Source organism: Mesocricetus auratus, unplaced genomic scaffold (assembly GCF_017639785.1).
Source record: "Mesocricetus auratus isolate SY011 unplaced genomic scaffold, BCM_Maur_2.0 Super-Scaffold_100676, whole genome shotgun sequence".
NCBI lineage: Eukaryota > Metazoa > Chordata > Mammalia > Rodentia > Cricetidae > Mesocricetus > Mesocricetus auratus.
Genome location: NW_024429266.1, coordinates 184076876 through 184095141, shown reverse-complemented (window position 1 = coordinate 184095141; position 18266 = coordinate 184076876). Strand labels below are relative to the sequence as shown.

Sequence of the window (18266 nt, the reverse complement as noted above, 5' to 3'; positions counted from 1 at the left end):
TTTATTGGGGATGACTAGGGAAGGAGAAAAGAGCAGGGACCTGAAGTGAGGGCACGAGAATGGTCTGACAAGAGTTCCTAGAAGAGAAGACTCCGTCAAAATCAACACCCCGAGGCCAAGGTGACACCAACCCACAACTAAGGGCAGACTGGTAGCTGGTCTGGAATAGAAGTTTAGAGAAGAGAAGATTAGAGACAGATGGATTTGGAAGAAAGTAAGGCCAGGATATTTTGAAAAGATCAGAGTGGTATGGATAGGCAAGTACATGGATGGATGGGGGTAGATAAATGGGTGGGTGGGTGGATGGGTAAATGAATGGGTGGGTGGGTGGATAGGTTTGTGGGTAAGTGAGTGGATAGATGGATAGGTGGATGGGTGGGTGGATGGGTGGGTGGGTGGGTAGGTAGATGAATAGGTGGGTGGGGGTGGGTAGGCTGGTGGGTAAGTGAGTGGATAGATGGATAGGTGGGTGGGTGAATGAGTATGTGGGTGAATGGGTGGATAGGTGGGTGGATGGGTAGGTGGGTGGGTGGGTGGATGGGTGGATTTCCATGGATTGCCTTAGTTTGGTTACCAAAGGCAATTAGCAGACATGAAAACACACACACACACTTAGAGATTTATAAAATATATTCAATGGTGCCCCATTCAGGTCCCTAAAGTATCTCACAACAGATTCCTCAGGGAGCTCTGGGAAAGCCTTACTTTTCTATTTCAACAGGAAAACCAGGTTTTTGTGCAAGAAAACCACTCTGAAGAAAGCCACAGTGTCTCACCTTCACGTTCTAACCAGACTGCTGTGTGCTTTGTGTGCGCATGATCGGGAGTGGGTGTGGTTCACCACCACCATCCCACAGTAGCATGAAACTACCTGGCCAAAGTTATCACAATACAAGACCCTCCTGCAAGGCCCTGGACAAAAGTATCTGATTTACACACACACACACACACACACACACACACACACACACAGAGGCACGCACGCACGCACACTGTCTGCCAGAGTAAAGCCAAAACCTTCTTGAGGTAGCACTGACCACCAGGGACCCAGCCCACCCTGAGACCTGTAGCCTAAGCAGCCTCACCTCCAAGTCCTTCTCCAGCTCCAGCCCAGCCGCCATCAGGTTGTGTTCAAATTCATCTCGCTGTCCCCTCCTCTCCTCTTCCAGAGCATCCAGTGGCCCAAGTTCAATATCACCAGGGCCTCCAGCATGGCGCTCCTTGCCTGTCTCCCCATTGGAGATAACAGCCAGCGAATGTCCAGGGGAGCCATGACCCTGGTGTGCCCCTCGTTTCCTGTAGTGGTATGCAAGAACGTAATCGACTTTCCTCTGGTTGTCGTGGAAGTGCATTCGGCTCAAACGGGCTTCTGATGGGGGTTCATTGGCATCCAGGTAGTTATTGATGACCTGACCAGAGAAAGCAGCACAGGGGAGGCCAGATGAGTAAGGTGGCTAAGAGGATGAATGCCCCGACACTCTCGGTCAGCCTAGGAAGCAGGTCTCTCAGATCCAGAGGCCCCTCCTGTCCAGTGAAAGGGTCTGCAGCCTAAGCCACCTGTCACACGTAGGCCTGCACCCACGTGTGCTGCCCGGTCATCAGCGCCTTCACACATGCTCTGGTACCCAATGCATAAACACATACATAGGGTCAGGAAAAGAGAGAGACACAGAGAGGCCCAGCAACAGAAAAAGGCAAAGACACAGAGAAACAGAGAGGGACAGGGAGACTGCACACGCTACAGCTTACCCTTGTCTGTCCACATGGCTTTCCCCCGACCCCGAAGCCCATGCGAAGTCGTGCTCATCCACACATGCATAGCCCCTGCAGGCAGTCCCCTCGCTCACACCCCCCTGATTCAGCATTTCTGCACACAAGTGAAGGTGTCCATGTGCACAGGCAAACTAGCGCACAGCCCTCCACACGCACCACAGCACGCCCACACATGTGCCGTTCCCGGCAGAGCTCGCTGCACACGAGCCTGCAAACACGCTCCGTAAGCACACACAGAGTACTCACTGGCAAGTGTTCTGGATCCATCACAACAAAGGCCAATCACTAGTCTCCTCTCCCACCCACAGGAACTCACTGGACACTCCACCCCTCACAAATCCACATCCTCCTCCTCGCCCTCCTCCCCAGCCACCAGCAAGGACCCTGCCTGTGACAGAAGCAGGGCAACTGATGGCTTTCTCTAGCTCCCACTCTGGACTGGAAAGGTAGAGAACAGAGGGGGAAAGAGAGCAAGGCGGAGCAGGCCAGGGACCTGCCTCCCTCCCTCTGGGTGTTTCCTTGTTTATTACTGGTTTGATACCCAGCTGCCTCAGCAGCCACCTGAGAGGTCACCGGGGCAACCAGATGAAATGCCAGGCACCAGAGAGAGGCTCGGAGCTACCACAGCTGAGGAGAAGGGTTTCTCACTCAGGCCTGTGGGAACAGAGCCTAGGAACCTGCAGCCCAACAGGTGGAGTTATCTCCCTCTCAACTTCTCCTTCCCAAACCCTTCGCTGAAGAGGGATAGCCAGGGTTGCTGGAAAATGCACATGGCTTGGAGAAGGGAAAGATAAGAGTGCTCTATCAGAAACCCAGGGCTTTTCACTTAAGCAGGAGCCTCAAATGATAGGAGGGCCAGGTGGAAAGCTCCCTTGAGATGGCCATCTGTACTCACAGCACTGTCACGGGGACACTCTCTCCCGGAGACCTGACTAGAGTGTCGGCTAGAACTGTCCCTCTGACCTGGGGCCCGGGGACTTGGCACTTTGAGGTACTGTATGGGGCCCTGGCCTCCTCTGGCCACTGTCCGAGAACTCAGTCGACGCGGAGATCCAGGGAGTAGAGGGATATCTGTGAGAAAGAAAGACAGGCAGCACAGGTTCAGGTGACAGCACTCCCTAGGCACAGATCTAAGGCAGTGAGAAGAAGACCCCACGGCTCCATGGAAATGACCTGCTTTCTTTATGGCCTTATCTAGCCACATTCATTATAGCCAATGGGAGTGAAAGTAAGTGGTAACTCCCCTACCAAACACACATGCTTGCACACACACACACACACAGACACACATGCGAGGTCACAGCTGTCATAATCTCATATGTATATACTCAACATGCAATGGTGGGCTCAAGTCCAGAGCATGGTGCCCGCTGGGCAAAGCTCTCCCCCACTGCCCCACTGTTGCTCCGTCCTTGCTTTATCCTTGAGGCCATGAGGCCATGAGGCCATGAGGCCATGAGGCCATGAGAGCTGGCCAGCGAGTCTGCAGTCTGGGACAAGAAGCAGGCATCAGATGAGCCAGGGTAGGTACAGCACTTCCCAGGGAGACAGGACTCTGTCATTCCACATTTGACTTGTGGCCCCTGCTGTCACCCTTGCTCTCCGTGCTGTTGTGAGTGCATGAGTACAGTGATCCTGTCATATCCAGAAGACCCTGCTTGACCCCACTCCTCTCGACCTATGGCTTTACAATGTTTCCAGCCCCTCTTCCTTGGTGGTCACTGAACCTTAGCAGGGAAGTGTGGAATAGATGTCCCATTTATGAATGACCACTCTGCAGATACTTATTCCCAAGAGGATATTTCTTGAAGCCTAAAAACATGTGTAACAAGTAATGATACCAATGCAGCAATAAAAGTCTCCCCATAACAAGCCTCCCCGGAATGCCCCTTGCTAGTTTTCATCAGATATGCCAACACTAGTGCATACATACTCCAAAATACTCCATAAAACAAAAAGGGAAGACATGAATCCAAAGTCCTTCTTAGAGCCTGTATTGCCTTCCTACCAAAACCAGGCAAGGATACAACTAAAACACAAAACTATAGGCCCATTTCTTTGATTAATATAAATACAAAAATCCTCAGTAAAATCCCCACAAACAGAATTGGGCAGCATACTTTAAAAATCATGGACCATGGCCAAGACAGATCGACATGCACATATCAATAAATGAAATATAATACATAAGTAGAAGCAGGACAAAAAAATCACATGATTATCTCAATAGTCACAGAAAAAAATCCTAATAAGTCACCCCATCATCATAAAAGTCCTGAAGAAACTAATTATAGCTTACATTGTTAGCTTATATAGTTATAGTTTAATAGTTCATTTATATATCTATAGCTTATAAATAACTGAAGAAACATATATGCATACACACATACATACACACACACACACATATATATATACATATATATACATTGGTATATAAACTGAAGAAACTGCCTCAACACAAGGGTTATCTCCAACAGGCTAACAGCCAACATTATTCTGAATGAAGAAAAGATGAAATCACGTCTCTAAAATCAAGAGCAGGATAGAGGTATCCTATCTCTACAGTCTTGGTCAAAACAGATCTTGAATTCTTAGCCAGAGCAATAAAACAAGAGAAAGACAAGAATTGGAGAAAGAAGACAATTGATGCCTGTTTGTAGATGGTGTGATGCTGTACTTAAAAGACACTTCAGTCTCCATTAAAACTTGTAAAACCCAATTTCTTTTAATTTCAGGAAAGCAGCAAGATATAAAACCAATATACAAAGATCAATAGCTTTTATATACCAATAAAGAACCCAGAGATAGAGAAATCAGAAAAACAAACCCACTCACTACAGCCTCCAAAGATCATGTTACTTAGGGATAAATCTAGCCATAGAGGCAAGAAAAAAGGGGGGAACTCTAAAACAAAAACTACAGCATACTGAAGAAAGAAATCGAAGAAAACACAAGAAAATGGAAAGCTCTCCCAAGTTCCTGACTCAGTGAGATTAATATTTTTATAAACAGCATGCTACTGAAAACAATCTACAAAGTCGATGTGGCCCCATCTAAATTCAAATGACATCTCAAACTTTCTCCACTCATCCAGCTCCAAATACAGAAAGCTATGGGCTCCCCAGGCTCCAACCACTCTCCACAAACTGCCCCTTCTCAGCTGCTGGTGCTGACAAGCATGGGCTTTCTAGACCTCAACTGCTCGGCCCAAACTGTCCACACCCGGGCAGCATCCAGTGCCAACAGGGAAGGGCTTACACTCTGACCACTAGCCCCAAACCTTCCCCATTTGCTTGTCTCCAGGTCTTAATTCTTCCCACACTTCTCAGCCCCATCCAGCTGGTCAAAGTCTCTGGAATTGCCTATAGCTCCCATGTACCTGCTTACCATAGCTTCCTACAGAGCTTCCCAGACTTAGTAAGAGAGGCACTCGCCATCTCTCCCACCCTGCAGTCCAACAACCTACCCTCCCTGAGTCTGTCATCCCACCCTGCAGTCCAGATGGACTGATTCTTACTCATCTGAGACTACTACATTTTATCCTTTGGGTCCAGTCCTGGCTATTTCAGTTCAGTAGCCTCAACAAGCAACTCTGTACCTTCTTACTGAGGATGATTCCAACCTCCCCACTTTGTAAGGTTACAGATACCTTAGGTAGAATGAGAGATTTGAAGAGAAAAATGAAATAAAGAATAGGGAATTCAGGCCAGGAGAGGCCCCTGTCTAAATGACCCAACTGGTAGAGCCAGCTTTCAGAGCCTACCTAACATGAGATTCGTTCCTCAGCCCACCCCTCTCTGTTTTGCTGTGCCTTATTGAATTCCACTATTCCCCATCCACTACCAGAGATCTCCCGTGACTATCCCTTCATTTACTCCTTGGTTGTCTTCATGACTAAGTTCAATTACACTAAACAAATAGCACAAGACTACATTCCCACGTAGCATAAGTTTAAAAAGAAGTGTTTTGAAAACATTAGTAGGTTCATTGGGTGGAGGTCTTAGTCTGAAGGCACAACCTTTAATGGGGATGCTGATGGAGGGTGGCACTTGAGAGGAGAAATGCTAGGAAGCAGGGGTTGTATCTGAATCCTTCAAATCATGTCACACACACACACAAAGAGAGAGACACACACACACAGACGGCATGGCAGAAATCTTCAAGCATAGGACTGGAGGTAGAACAGGCATTCAAACAGCGGAACAGGACGGGAGCTCTAGAAAAGCTCAGGCAGGAGCCATGGCAATGAACAGGAGCAAGAGACCAGAGACACTGCCAGGAGCAAGACAGGAGGCTCATTGCTCAGAGACAACAGGAAGTGGGTTGGTTCAGCAGGTGCAGGACCAAGGGCAAGGTGAGTCATCAAGGCCCTGGAGCCTCCCCAGAGGCAGCAGGAGCAGGCTTCCCTCCCAAGGGTGCTGGGCTTCCAGGCAACAGGGCTTTTCCTGCAAGCTTCCCCCTTGGCATCGCCACTGTCTCATCACTGACTATGGATGAGTGAAACATGAAACACCTTGATTTCTCAAAGGCAGCTTCAGCCAGATATTGAGGTGCCAGCACTAACTAAGGAGCCTGAGGCAATAAGACTGCCACAACTCCAAGGCCAGTCTGGAAAGCAAGTGAGTTCCAGGCAGATCTGAGCTAGACAACGAGAGTCCATCACTGCATCTCCAAGTCACCGAGTCTGGCAAGAACAGTCAGACCCTGGAAATCAGAGGGAGAGAGCACCCTTACCCTCCACAGCTAAGAACAGGGATCCAGGAAGCAACAGCCTTGAGCATGGGTGGCTCCTCTTGGGAGCCTCAAAGACACCTGGGCGATTCCACATTTGAAGGCCCTCACCCCAGGTCCAACATGGTTCATCTAAGGATGGATTTTCAGCTTCATGGTGGTGGGGAAGTGTCCTCATTCAATCCTTCTCACCAATCGCTGAGGTATTTAACAAATTCCCTGAGATATCAACACTTGGTTACAAAGAAGGCTTTGTGATAGGTGAGTTTGCCCATCTGTGTCCAATGTCAGTATTCTGAACATGTTTAAAGGCCAATAGAATAGGTGAGTTTGCCCATCCATGCCCAATGTCAGTATTCTGAATATGTTTAAAGGCCAACAGAATATAGTTATGGATGGATGGATGGATGGATGGATGGATGGATGGATGGATGGATGGATGGGGTGGGCTGGAACAGGAGGATCAAGTGGAAAGGATGAGGAAATAGGGGGTAAGAGAGGGGATACAGAGAGAGACAGATAAAACTAAGGATCATTTTAGGGGTAGTATGGAAACCTAATATAGTAGAAGCTTCCCAAAATACATACATAAATGAAGATTATCTAAATGAAATCACAAAATGATTGGGTAGACAGAGCTCCAATTGGCTGTCTCTTGTCACCAAATGAAGCTTCCACTACCAAAGAAGGGTTACATCCAATTGAATTGTTGGCCAAAGGAGCCCAATGGAAATCCCTAAACAACCAAGCCTGTTGCCAAGACTATTGGTTTCTCTCCGCAAACTGACAGCAAGGCACCAGTGCTGAAGCCAACATCTACACAACTCATTGAACATGGAGAAGTCCAGCTGGTGCCTATCTAGAGCCTTCATCTCTATGTGCTAGCATCTTCGGAACACCAAAGCAGTTGTGTCCTGCTTGCAAAAATGCTAGGGCAATTGTGGCACAAAGTTGCGGAAGTAACCAACCAACATCTGATTGGACGTAAGGCCCACTCCAGGAGATGGAACCCATACCCAACAAGTTTGCATGACCAAGAACCAGAGACCTAGGGCCAAATCAAATACTACTGCTCTGAAAACAAAAACGAAGCAAAAAATATAGCAACAGAATGATTCCTAATGACATTCTGCTACACGCATAGATCAGCGCCTTGCCCAGCCGTCATCAGAGAATCTTTCTTCAGTAGCAGCAGATGGGAACAGGGACTCACAGTTAGACATTATGCGGAGTATGAGAGACTCTGGAACACTCAGCCCTAAATGGGATGTCTTTATCAAATCCCTGCCCTCAGGGCTCAGGGAACCCCAGAGAAGAGGAGGCAGAAGGAGTGCCAGAGCCAAAGGGGATGAGGACACGAAGGAAACGAGGCTTCTACATCACCATGAGCAAAGCCCCTGTGAACTCACAGAGACTGGGGCAGCGTGCACAGGGCCTGCCGGGGTCAGCACCAGGTCCTCTGCATGTGCATTATGGCTTCCAGGTTAGTGTTTGCACAGGATTCCTTAGTGTGTGAACCAGTGAGTCTCTGATTCTTCTGACTTCTCTTGGGCTCTTTTCCTTCTGTCTGTTTGTTGTCTTGTCCAACTTGTATGTGATAGGTTTTGTTTTGTCTTATATTTTATTTTGTTATGTTTTGTTATTTCTTAGAAACCTATGTGGGTTTTTTGAGAGCTGAGAAAGGGTGTGGATCTGGATGGGAGAGGAGAGGAGGAAGAACTGGGAGAAATAAAGGGAGGGGAAACAGTAATCGCAACTTATCATGTGAGAAAAAAATCCATTTTCAATAAAAAAAAATAAGTAGGCTGGGTGAGGCTATTAAATACATTTTCAGCATACAGTATTTTCCAGATGGGTTTGCTGGAATGCTGTCCTATCATAAGTCAGGGGACATCTCTGTCCTGAAATGGATAGACTTCCGCATTGCCGTCCTTGTCATTGTCCTCGGGACCAGCACTTCTGCTGAGCTCCCCTGAATGAACTTGAAGCACCAGTTTACAACTGGGGCCCAGCTGTCTCGCTGAACACCCCACACCTTGCCCTGCAGGTCCTGAGGAACAGAACCTCCCTCAGCTGCAATGCGACCACACTAAGCAAGTCCTGCCACATGACAAAAGCCTTTTGCAAATCTTCTTAGCGCTACTTGCTTTACCACATTGGCTCAGACACAGATGAACACCCCATTCCGGATGACAACACTGCCACAGTTAGCATCTTTACCTGGTACCAATATAGGGGCAGACCTCCTGCCACTGATCTTACCTCCCTCCCTGTTGTGATTTGAATTTAAAATGTCTCCCACGGACATTTGAATACTTGGTTTTCAGGTGGTGGCATTATTTAGAAAGACTGAAAACTTTAAGATGTGAGGCTTTGGCTTCATTGATAAAAATGGGTCACTTGCGGTGTGGACATTGAGAGTTACAATCCACCCTCACCTCTATCCTGGGTGTCCTCTCTCCTCTCCTTCTCTCCCTCCTTCCTCCCCTCCCCTCCTCTTTCTTCCTTCCTCTCCTCCTCCTTCTTCCATCCTCTTCTTTCTTTCCTCTCTCCCTCCCCCCTCTTTTCCTCCCTTCTTTACCTCCCTCCATTTCTCCTTCCTTCCTGGTGGTGCCAGGTAGCCAGCAAGAACTCTACACTCCAACTACCACAGAGTCTGTGATGGTTGAAGTCATCACCCACAATGCCTTTCTACCATAACAGAAAGAAGTCCCTCAAACCATGTGACAAAATAAGTCTCTCCTCCTCGGAGTTGCCTCTTGCCAGATACACAGACTCAGTGAGAGAAAGGGGACTAACACAGGAGCTCTCCTCCTTGGCTTGCTCACATGGCTCTGCCTGCCGTTGTGAAGCAACTAGACCAAGACATTCCTATCTACTGAGAGGAGGAAGAACAAGCTTTCTAATGCGTTTGCACACTAAGTTGTCACGGGGCTTTTCACAATCCACTCCACACCTACCGCTCTGAATGCTTCGTTTATCACCACTCATCTGCTTTCTGCCTCCCTCTCTTCCTCCCCCTGCCCCCCACCCCCTCATCCTGTACTGCACACACCCTCCACCATGTTGTAAGCAAGCCTGGCTGTCCCCTGGAAGGGCAAGGCTGCTCCAATCTTCTACTTCTCTGTTCATTCATTCCAGAGCATTTAGCTTGCTGTGCATTGTGGGACTGTTTAGATTCTAAGGCTGAACAGAATGCTGCCCTTCCCAACGAACCCTCGGTCCTCACAGGGAAGGAAGATGACCAACAAAGGGAGGCCAAAGCCCTCCGCCCTGCCTAGAGGTGACAACAAAGACCCTGGACAACCTGACTTATTTTTTCTAAAATTGTCTCACTGCATAATACAGGCTGTTCTAACTCACAAATCTCCTGCCTCTACCTCCTAAATGCTGAAAGAGAGGAGACATCTGCAATGGGCAAGGGACGAGAAGAGCTTCCAGGAGGAGGGCAGCCCTTTGGTCCTAAGCAGCGACCGCTGGGCTCCAGGGAAAAAGAACTAAGGCCTCTGCCTTCTTTCCCACCCACAGGGCCAGCTAGATGCAGTGTGAAGCACAGAGGACCTTTTGAGATATTAAACATTTTTAGCATGTCCCGGAAGGCCTTTTCTCATCTTTTATATTCTTCTCTACTTTCCCGATACTTTCTCCTGCTTGGTCATGCTCATGTGTATGCTTGCATTCTGTCTGTCTGTCTGCCTGCCTACCTGCCTGCCTGCCTACCTCACTCTCTCTTTCTCTGTGTATGTGTTTAGGGGTGTGTGTGTGTGTGCGCGAGCGCGCGCGTGCACGAGTGTGTGCATGTGCCCATGAGTTCTGAATGAAATCTCTACAGCTCCCACGGGATGACCTGCTTTTTCTCTTCTTTGGTCTTTGGTGTCTTTGGTATTGTCTTTCTTTGATTCTGAACTTCTCTCTCCAACTCTCTGTAACCACTGCCAGATCCCACTGGTGATATTAAAGGTCATAATTTATAGTAATGTGATATGATTTTAAACAGAGGAACAACATGATGTAATTAGAATTACATTCTAAAGACCACACTGGCTATAGTGAGGATAAATAGGGTGTCCGTGGAAGAATGGATAGGAGAGAGGGGATGGATAGACAGAGAGATCCTCGACACCTTGCTGCTACAAATGACCTTCATGAGGGGAGGGACCTTTTGTTACACTGGTCACAGTGTTACTATAAAATCTCCATTGTCTTATGACAGTGTTCTCTTTCCTAATGCCTCTATTGGACAGAAGCACTTCTGTCTTAGTTAGATTTCTGGGTACGTGCTGTAACAGATACCTGAGATAAATCAATTGAGAAAGAGGAAAAGTTTCTTTTGGATCATGGTTTGGAAGTTTCAGCCCATGGTAGGTTGTCTCTGCTGCTTTGGGCCCTATAGCAAGACATCCCACAATGGTACAATATTTGTTCACCTCATAGCAGCCAGGAAGCCATGAAAGTGTAGGCACTGGGGTTCTGCTATCCCTGTCAAGCACATGCCCCAAAATACTTAACTGCATCCCATTAGTCACTGCCTTCAACTCCTGCCACTTCTGAAATTTCCCCCATATCCAAGTAGGGTGACAAGTGGGGGATCAAACCTTCAACGTGTAGGTCTTTGAGGGATGTAGAAGATCCAATTGTAGCAATTGTTCATTAACCAAACCCATTCCAAACCTGGCCTCACTGTCAGGGCCAGGCGTCTTGTGTATCAACTCATTTAACTTCCTGATAACCCTATGAAGAACATGTTATTTGTGTCATATACTCAATGACAAAATCCATAATTTAGAACTCAGGTAGCCCAGATGAAACTTACTCATTGGTAGCCCATCCTACACTGTGGTTTGGAGCATGACTGATCGAATTAAAGTGTGCATGCCTTCCTTTGTCTACCATGAGGAAATACCCTGTCTATAACATAATTGGTCAAAACTGCCCTATTAGCTCATTAATTAAGCCTGTTTTGAAATAGTCTATCTACAATATAATTGGTCAAAACTGTTCTATTAGCTTATTAATTAAGCCTGTTTTGCAACAAGTTCACTCTGTTTGACATGAAAGAACATGGTGATGCGTCATGAACAATGGGCAAGTATAACTTCCCCCACCCTGCCATACACACACACACACACACACACACATACACACACATACACACACATACACATACACACACATACCAACACAAACATACACACACATACCAACACAAACATACACACACATACACACACACACACACACACACACACACACGTACACACACACCACTTTGGCTAATCTCTTCGGTGAGTTCCCTCAATGTCCCTCATGTCCCTCCACCACCCACAAACACCTCCCATCTCTGACTACCTCTTTCTCTTGAATATATCTACAATTTCCCCTAACATAATAAAGATGAGTATTCAGAACTAGAGATAGACGCCTGGACATTAAAATTTGGGATGGATTTGTATTTCACTGATGACCAGTAATACTGATCATCTCCTCACAGGATGTTGGTCATCTGTGTATCTTTTTGGAGAAATGCAGATTCTTTGCTTGCTTAAAAATTAGATTACTGTTTGATGTGTAATTTTAAGAATGATTTGCATATTCTGGGGAAAACCTATCTGGCCTATGACTTGCAAATATTTATTCCATATACAGGTTGCCTTTTTACTTCTTGATGGCATCTCAATATGCCCAATATGCACTTCCTGTCTGTGAGGGGCTCTCCCTGTCTACACTATGTAAAAGTGTAAAGAGGGTTGTTAAATGTGTCATGCTGGGAGGATTGGGGGATGGCATTATTGGACAAGACTGAAGTATAGGCATTTGACATAGGTGCATAGTAACTCGCGGAACTGTTGCTACATTAGTAAGCAGAACTATTTTATTAGTATCCACCATGGCAGCAAATAATTGGCACTATCTATATAAGATATTGTCTGCTCAGCTAACTGACACATAACAAACACAGTAAAAAGGAAGCAATGTGGGAAAGTACAATAATGTTCATTTCTTGCAATAGCAACAGCCAGGGGCTGGTAACAAGGGCAGTAGGTGGCTCTTTTCCAGGTAGTTTTCTGAGGATGATGGAGGCTCTGCCAGCTTCCACTCTGACTTCCACATGATGAAGAGTTGCTGAAGTGAGGGAGTGTGGAGGAGCTGGCCAGGAAGGTGTCTATGGACCAGATCTAGAAGTAATGAGCATCACCGTGTAGCAGGTTTTCTTGGACCATCAGCCCCCAAATATTTCATGACACCAAGACTAGCTCAGCCTTAGCTTAGGCTTGATTCTAACTAGCTCCTATAAGGTTTTATCATTCTTTTATTTTAAAACAATCTTTTCTCATTTTACACACCAACCCCAGTTCCTACTCCCTCCCCTCCTCCTGCTCTCCCTACCTTCCTCCCACCCCAGCCCCCATCCATCCCCCATGGGGAGTCAATGACATGAAGTATGGCATATCACTCTGAGGCAGGACTAACGCCCTCCCCTCCATATCTAGGTTGAGCAAGGTATCCCTCCAAAGAGAGTGGGCTCCACAAAGCTAATTTAAACACTAAGGATAAATTCTGGTCCCAATGCCAGTGGCCTCACAGTCTGCCCAAGTCACCCAACTGTCACCCACATTCAGAGGGCCTAGTTTGGTCCTATGAAGGTTCCCCTGCTGTCAGCCCAGAGTTAGTGAGCTCCCACTAGCTCAGGTCAGCTGTTTCTGTGGGTATCCCCAAAATGGTCTTAACCCCTTTGCTCATATTATCGCTCTACCCTCTCTTCGACTGGACTCTGAGAGCTTGGCCCAGTGCTTAGCTGTGGATCTCTGCATCTACTTCCATCAGATGCTAGAAGGTTCTATGATGATACCACAGGTAGTCATCAATCAGATTACAGGGGAAGGCCAGTTCAGACACCCTCTCCACTAATGCTTAGGGTCTTAGCTGAGGTCATCTTTGTGGATTCATGGAATTTCCTTAGTAACAGGATTCTCACTAGCCCCATAATGACTCCCTCAATAAAGACATCTCTTTCCTTGCTCTCCCTCTCTGCCGTTCCCCCATCTCTACCATCCCATTCCCTAATGTTCTTTTCCAACTTCCTCTCCTTCCCTCCTCCTCCCTTCGTGGCCTCCCTCCCCCACCCCCAATGTTCCCAATTTTCTCAGGTAGCTCCTATAACTTAAACTAACCCATCTCTATTAATCTATGTGCTGTTACATGGATCATAACTTTTACCTCTACTCCTGCATGCCTTGCTTCCTCTGCATCCTGCTGGCAACCCTGCCTTTCTTCTTCCCCAAGACCTCTCTGTCCCCAGAAGTCTCACATAACCTCTTCCTGCCTAGCTATTTGCCATTCAGCTCTTCATTAAACCAATCACAGTGACACATCCTCCTATAGTGTAAAGAAATATTCCAAAACATCTCCCTTTGTGTTCTGCTGCCTAGAGTTCAGTCTCATGGCCACACCTAACTGCAAGGGAGACTGGGAAGTACAGACTATCCCCATGTTCATAAAGAAGAGAACATGGAACATGAACTCAGATAACCAGTGGCCCTCTTATAAGGACCTACAAGAAAGTGGCGCGGTCACACTTACTGTACTATATTCAAAATTACAGACTTACACATTGTCTCCCAAGGTAAGGTATGAGATGTTCAGGTTTCAGGATAAAGTGCTAAATAGTCCGTGAATGAGACTATCTTTTGGATAAAGAATGCCCCTCCAAAGGCTTGTCCTCAGAGTGACAGAGGTGGGGCCGAGTAAGATGTCTTTAAGACAGTGGCGGCTGCCCCTGAAGGGGTGACAGGACCTCAGCCTCCTCCTCTTCCCATTTTGCTTCCCAGCCAGGAAGTAGTTGCCCTCACTCTCCCATGAGCACTGTCTGAACTGGGTTGCCTTACCATGGGCCCAAAGCAAAACCTCTAAAACTGTGAACCAAAATAAATTTTTCCTCTTTATAAATTGATTCTGTCTGCTCTTTTGTTACAGGAACAGGAAACTGACTGATACACATAGTGGGCTGGTCAACAGATTCTGTGGCTTCTTGAGACTCCACAAGGAATGTCATACATCTAAGCTGCTGACACAGGACAGGTGCTTGCTGTCCCCTATTACGGCAGGTGGCCACGCATCCAGTTCATTCGGCAAGTATGTCAAGTCACTGGGGCACAGATTATCTAGCATCTGGATTTGTTGTTGTTGTAGAACCCATTCCTAGCACTATGACCAAGTCTGTATGTGTGTTTCATAAGTTAAGGGGCCAAATTGGGTCCATGCAGGTGAAAGGGCCTAATGCTGGTTGTGGCGCACAATACTTCCGTAGTCCTAGAGCCAAACATGCTCACGGTTTGCCGGGTGTGAGAGCTTTTTCCTTTGTCTCTAGTGACTGGCTTCTCTTGCTCCCACACTGGTGCAAAATCATGTGACACACTATCTGTGAAGATGACTATACTACAAAATGTGAACAATGACAAACATTTCTGAGTTGGCACAGAAATTGGCACCACCATCAATTGCTAGCAAGAATATACAATAGCAAAGTCACTTTGAAAACACTTTGAAATTCCTTGAAAAAAGTTAAGCAGAATTATCATGTGACTTGATGGTTCAATTGTCATGTAACCTGATGATTCTTCTCACAAGCATGTACTCCAAGGAAGAAAAACGTTGTGCCCAAGAGATGAAAGAAACATCACTCACAGTAATTCAGAAAGCAGAAACCCAAATGTCCATCAGCTGACAAATGGAGTAACAGTGTATTGTAGGCTTACAAGGGGATGTCATTGAGCCATAGAAAGGAATTGAGCATTGATTCACACCAGGAGGTAGCTGAACCTTAAAAGCATTGGGCAAAGTGAAAGAATCCAGACACCAAATGTCACAGAGTTTAAAGTTCCGTTTACAGTAAATATCCAGAATAAGCAAATCTATAGGACAAGATTAGATTGTCGGGGACCAGGGGGAAGGAGGAAAGGGTGTGTGACTGCCATGGAGCACGAAGTTTCTTTTAAAATGATGACATGTTCTAAATTAGCGTTCGGAGTGGATTATGCACTGTATGATTATATTAAAACAAACCCATTGAATAGACAGGTTTTATGGTATGGAAATTATATATGAATATGACTGATTTTTTTCAAATAGAATTCCTAGAACTGAAAATTACAATAACTAACCAGGAAAATGTACAAGATAAGCTTAACAGAAAATTGAAGAATATAATGTTCGGTAAATTAAAAAAAACAGATCAGTGAAAGTGATCTACAGAGCAGAGAACTCAGGTTGGACAGAGTTTTCTAAGCCTCAAGGACTCCTGGGACAGTTTCAAACAGCCGAGCATACATTACGTTAGAGCTCCAGAAGAAGAAGAGAAAGAAAGGGGTACACAAAAATACTGCAGAACTACTGACTGAATCACCACCATGTTGACAAAATACAATAAAGTCTAGCTCTCAGAATTTCAGCAAACTCAACTTTTAGGAAAAGTGCAAAGAAAATCACAGCTACATGCATCATAATCAAACTACTAGAAAAGTGAAATCAAAAGCTTATATAAACTGGGCGGTGGTGGCGCACGCCTTTAATCCCAGCACTCGGGAGGCAGAGGCAGGCGGATCTCTGTGAGTTCAAGGCCAGGCTGGACCGACAGCCTCCAAAACAGTACAGAGAAACCCTGTCTCATAAAACCAAAAAAAAAAAAGCTTATATAACCCCACCAGACTAGAAAGAGGCTCCACCTGAATAAAACTAAAACAGGAACTAAGACCAGCATCTTGTCCAAACACTAGAGATCATTCAGGAAAGTCCTGGAGTATGAACTACAAAAGTCCACCCATATTGTACAACCAAACAAAATAGCCTTCAAAACAGAGGGCAAAATGAAGATATGTTTCAGCAAAACACAAGCTGGAAGAATCTGACACTCCTGGTGGAGGGGTACTGAAGATGGTCTTGAGGCTGAGAGGAAGGTACAGCAGTTGGAAACCTGGATGAGAAAGATCTGCTGTGTGTGCTGGCACATGATGGGTGTGGTAACACGTGCTCGAATCCCTGAACTGATGTAAGACAGTGCAAATTTGACACCAGCCTGGGCTACACAGCAAGTTTCAATAGTGAGACACTATTTCAAACACAGAACAAACAGATAAGCAAACGAACAGTTCCTGATAGAAGTATCCTAAAAGACACTGAGAGTCACCAGTCTACATGGAATATTAAATGGAGTTTCCTGTACACTGTACTTCCTTTCCAATTAGATATTTAACCAATTAATCCATTATCATATGAACCCAATGGCTTGCAATCAGCTATTTGAAAATGCAACAGAGAGGAACTGGAGAAATGGCTCAGCAGTTAAGAGCACTGGCTGCTCTCCAGGGAACCCAGGTTCAGTTCCCAGTGCACACACATGCGGCTCATACCCATCTGTAACTCCAGTTCAAGTAGAGCTGATGACCCCCTGGCCTCCAGACTCCAGGCATGCACATGGTGACACACAGACGTACATGCAGACAATGCACCAATACACATAAATGAAATGCATTTTATATGTAGCAGAGAGGACTGGCCCACATATGAATAAAACAGAAACATCTTCTGTTTTAAACTGTCAGAAGCCACACAGTAAATATCCATGGATAAGTAATACTCTTTAAAACCTGCTAATGGGTGTTAGGGATTTGGCTCGGCCATGAAGCTTAGCAGATGCAATGCCCTGGGTTTGGTCCCCAGGGCTGAAATATAAAATAAAATCTACTGCTAAAACTGCAGCTCTGTATGTTGGGCAACATCTCACATTAGCATCAATACAAACAGTTTGGAGAAAGACTCTTGTTACGGTCTCTACACTAGCCTTGAATTCATGACTCCCTTACCCCAGCCTCCTGCGTGCTGGGATTACAGGCATGTGCCATCACACCCAGCTTGTAACATTCGTTTTAAAATTTAATGCCGGTGAGCTAGTCTCCTTTTATAGACAGTGAGAGCCATGTGACTTACTTCCTTTTCTGACCTGTCAGAAAGTTCATAAATTTTTCTCAATGACAGTAGCTATTCTTAGTCTAGCTAAGTGTATACCCCTAGCCTGCCTGGGCTTGAGCCCTTTAAATAAACTCCCCACAATGATTCCAGGTTGGAAGCAGTGTCAGGGCATAGCCTTCCCTGCAATATGACCATAGCATTTAACTAACCCCCTTGCAAAATTAATTCCTCCTTTAGCAGACCCAGTTTCGTCCACATTTCCCAGTCTCAATTACGGGCATCCACACTTCCTCCTAATGGCTTCTTTTAAATAGAACAAAAGCAATAAGGTGAGCTAGTGGGGAAATGTCTGGTCCAAGATCAGATCCAAGTTTTAACTGTGGCTTCATCCTTCCATGACAGAGGTTGGTGAGCACATGATCACAGGCATGGCCCTTGGCTTCTCTGAACATCAGGTTTGCCTTCTAAGAAGGGTGCTGAGCGCTGACTCCCAGAGTTACCGTGCCAACCACCTGCTAGTGTCAGGTACACAGAGATGCTTGATAAAGAACAGCCTTGCTTTTCCTTTGTTTACCAAGAGCATTTGGCCTGAGCGTTAGGACACATGGTAAAACTCACTCTTCCCACTCTCCTACTGACCACACTGCTCCAGCCGCTGCTGCCCCGTCGCTTTCCTGCCATGGGACCGATATTTCCTTTGCTAAGCCATTCTTAGGTATCTCTGTAGCTTCTTTTTTATGTGACATCTGTTCAAGCTCACCCCCTTCCTTAACCAACTGGCCACAAGTAGAAGG

At 46.2% G+C, this 18266-nt stretch overlaps 1 protein-coding gene across 1 annotated transcript in view; it reads right to left on the bottom strand.

Annotated features, from left to right (window-relative positions):
• The window catches only part of Ano2 (anoctamin 2), a 332087-nt gene that overhangs the window by 312263 nt on the left and 1558 nt on the right, over positions 1-18266 (bottom strand). The window contains exons 2-3 of the mRNA XM_040737100.1: positions 2669-2844; positions 1086-1409 (exon numbers count right to left, since the gene is read on the bottom strand). Coding sequence (XP_040593034.1) covers positions 1086-1409; positions 2669-2844 — 500 coding nt within the window. The remainder of the gene's footprint in view (positions 1-1085; positions 1410-2668; positions 2845-18266) is intronic.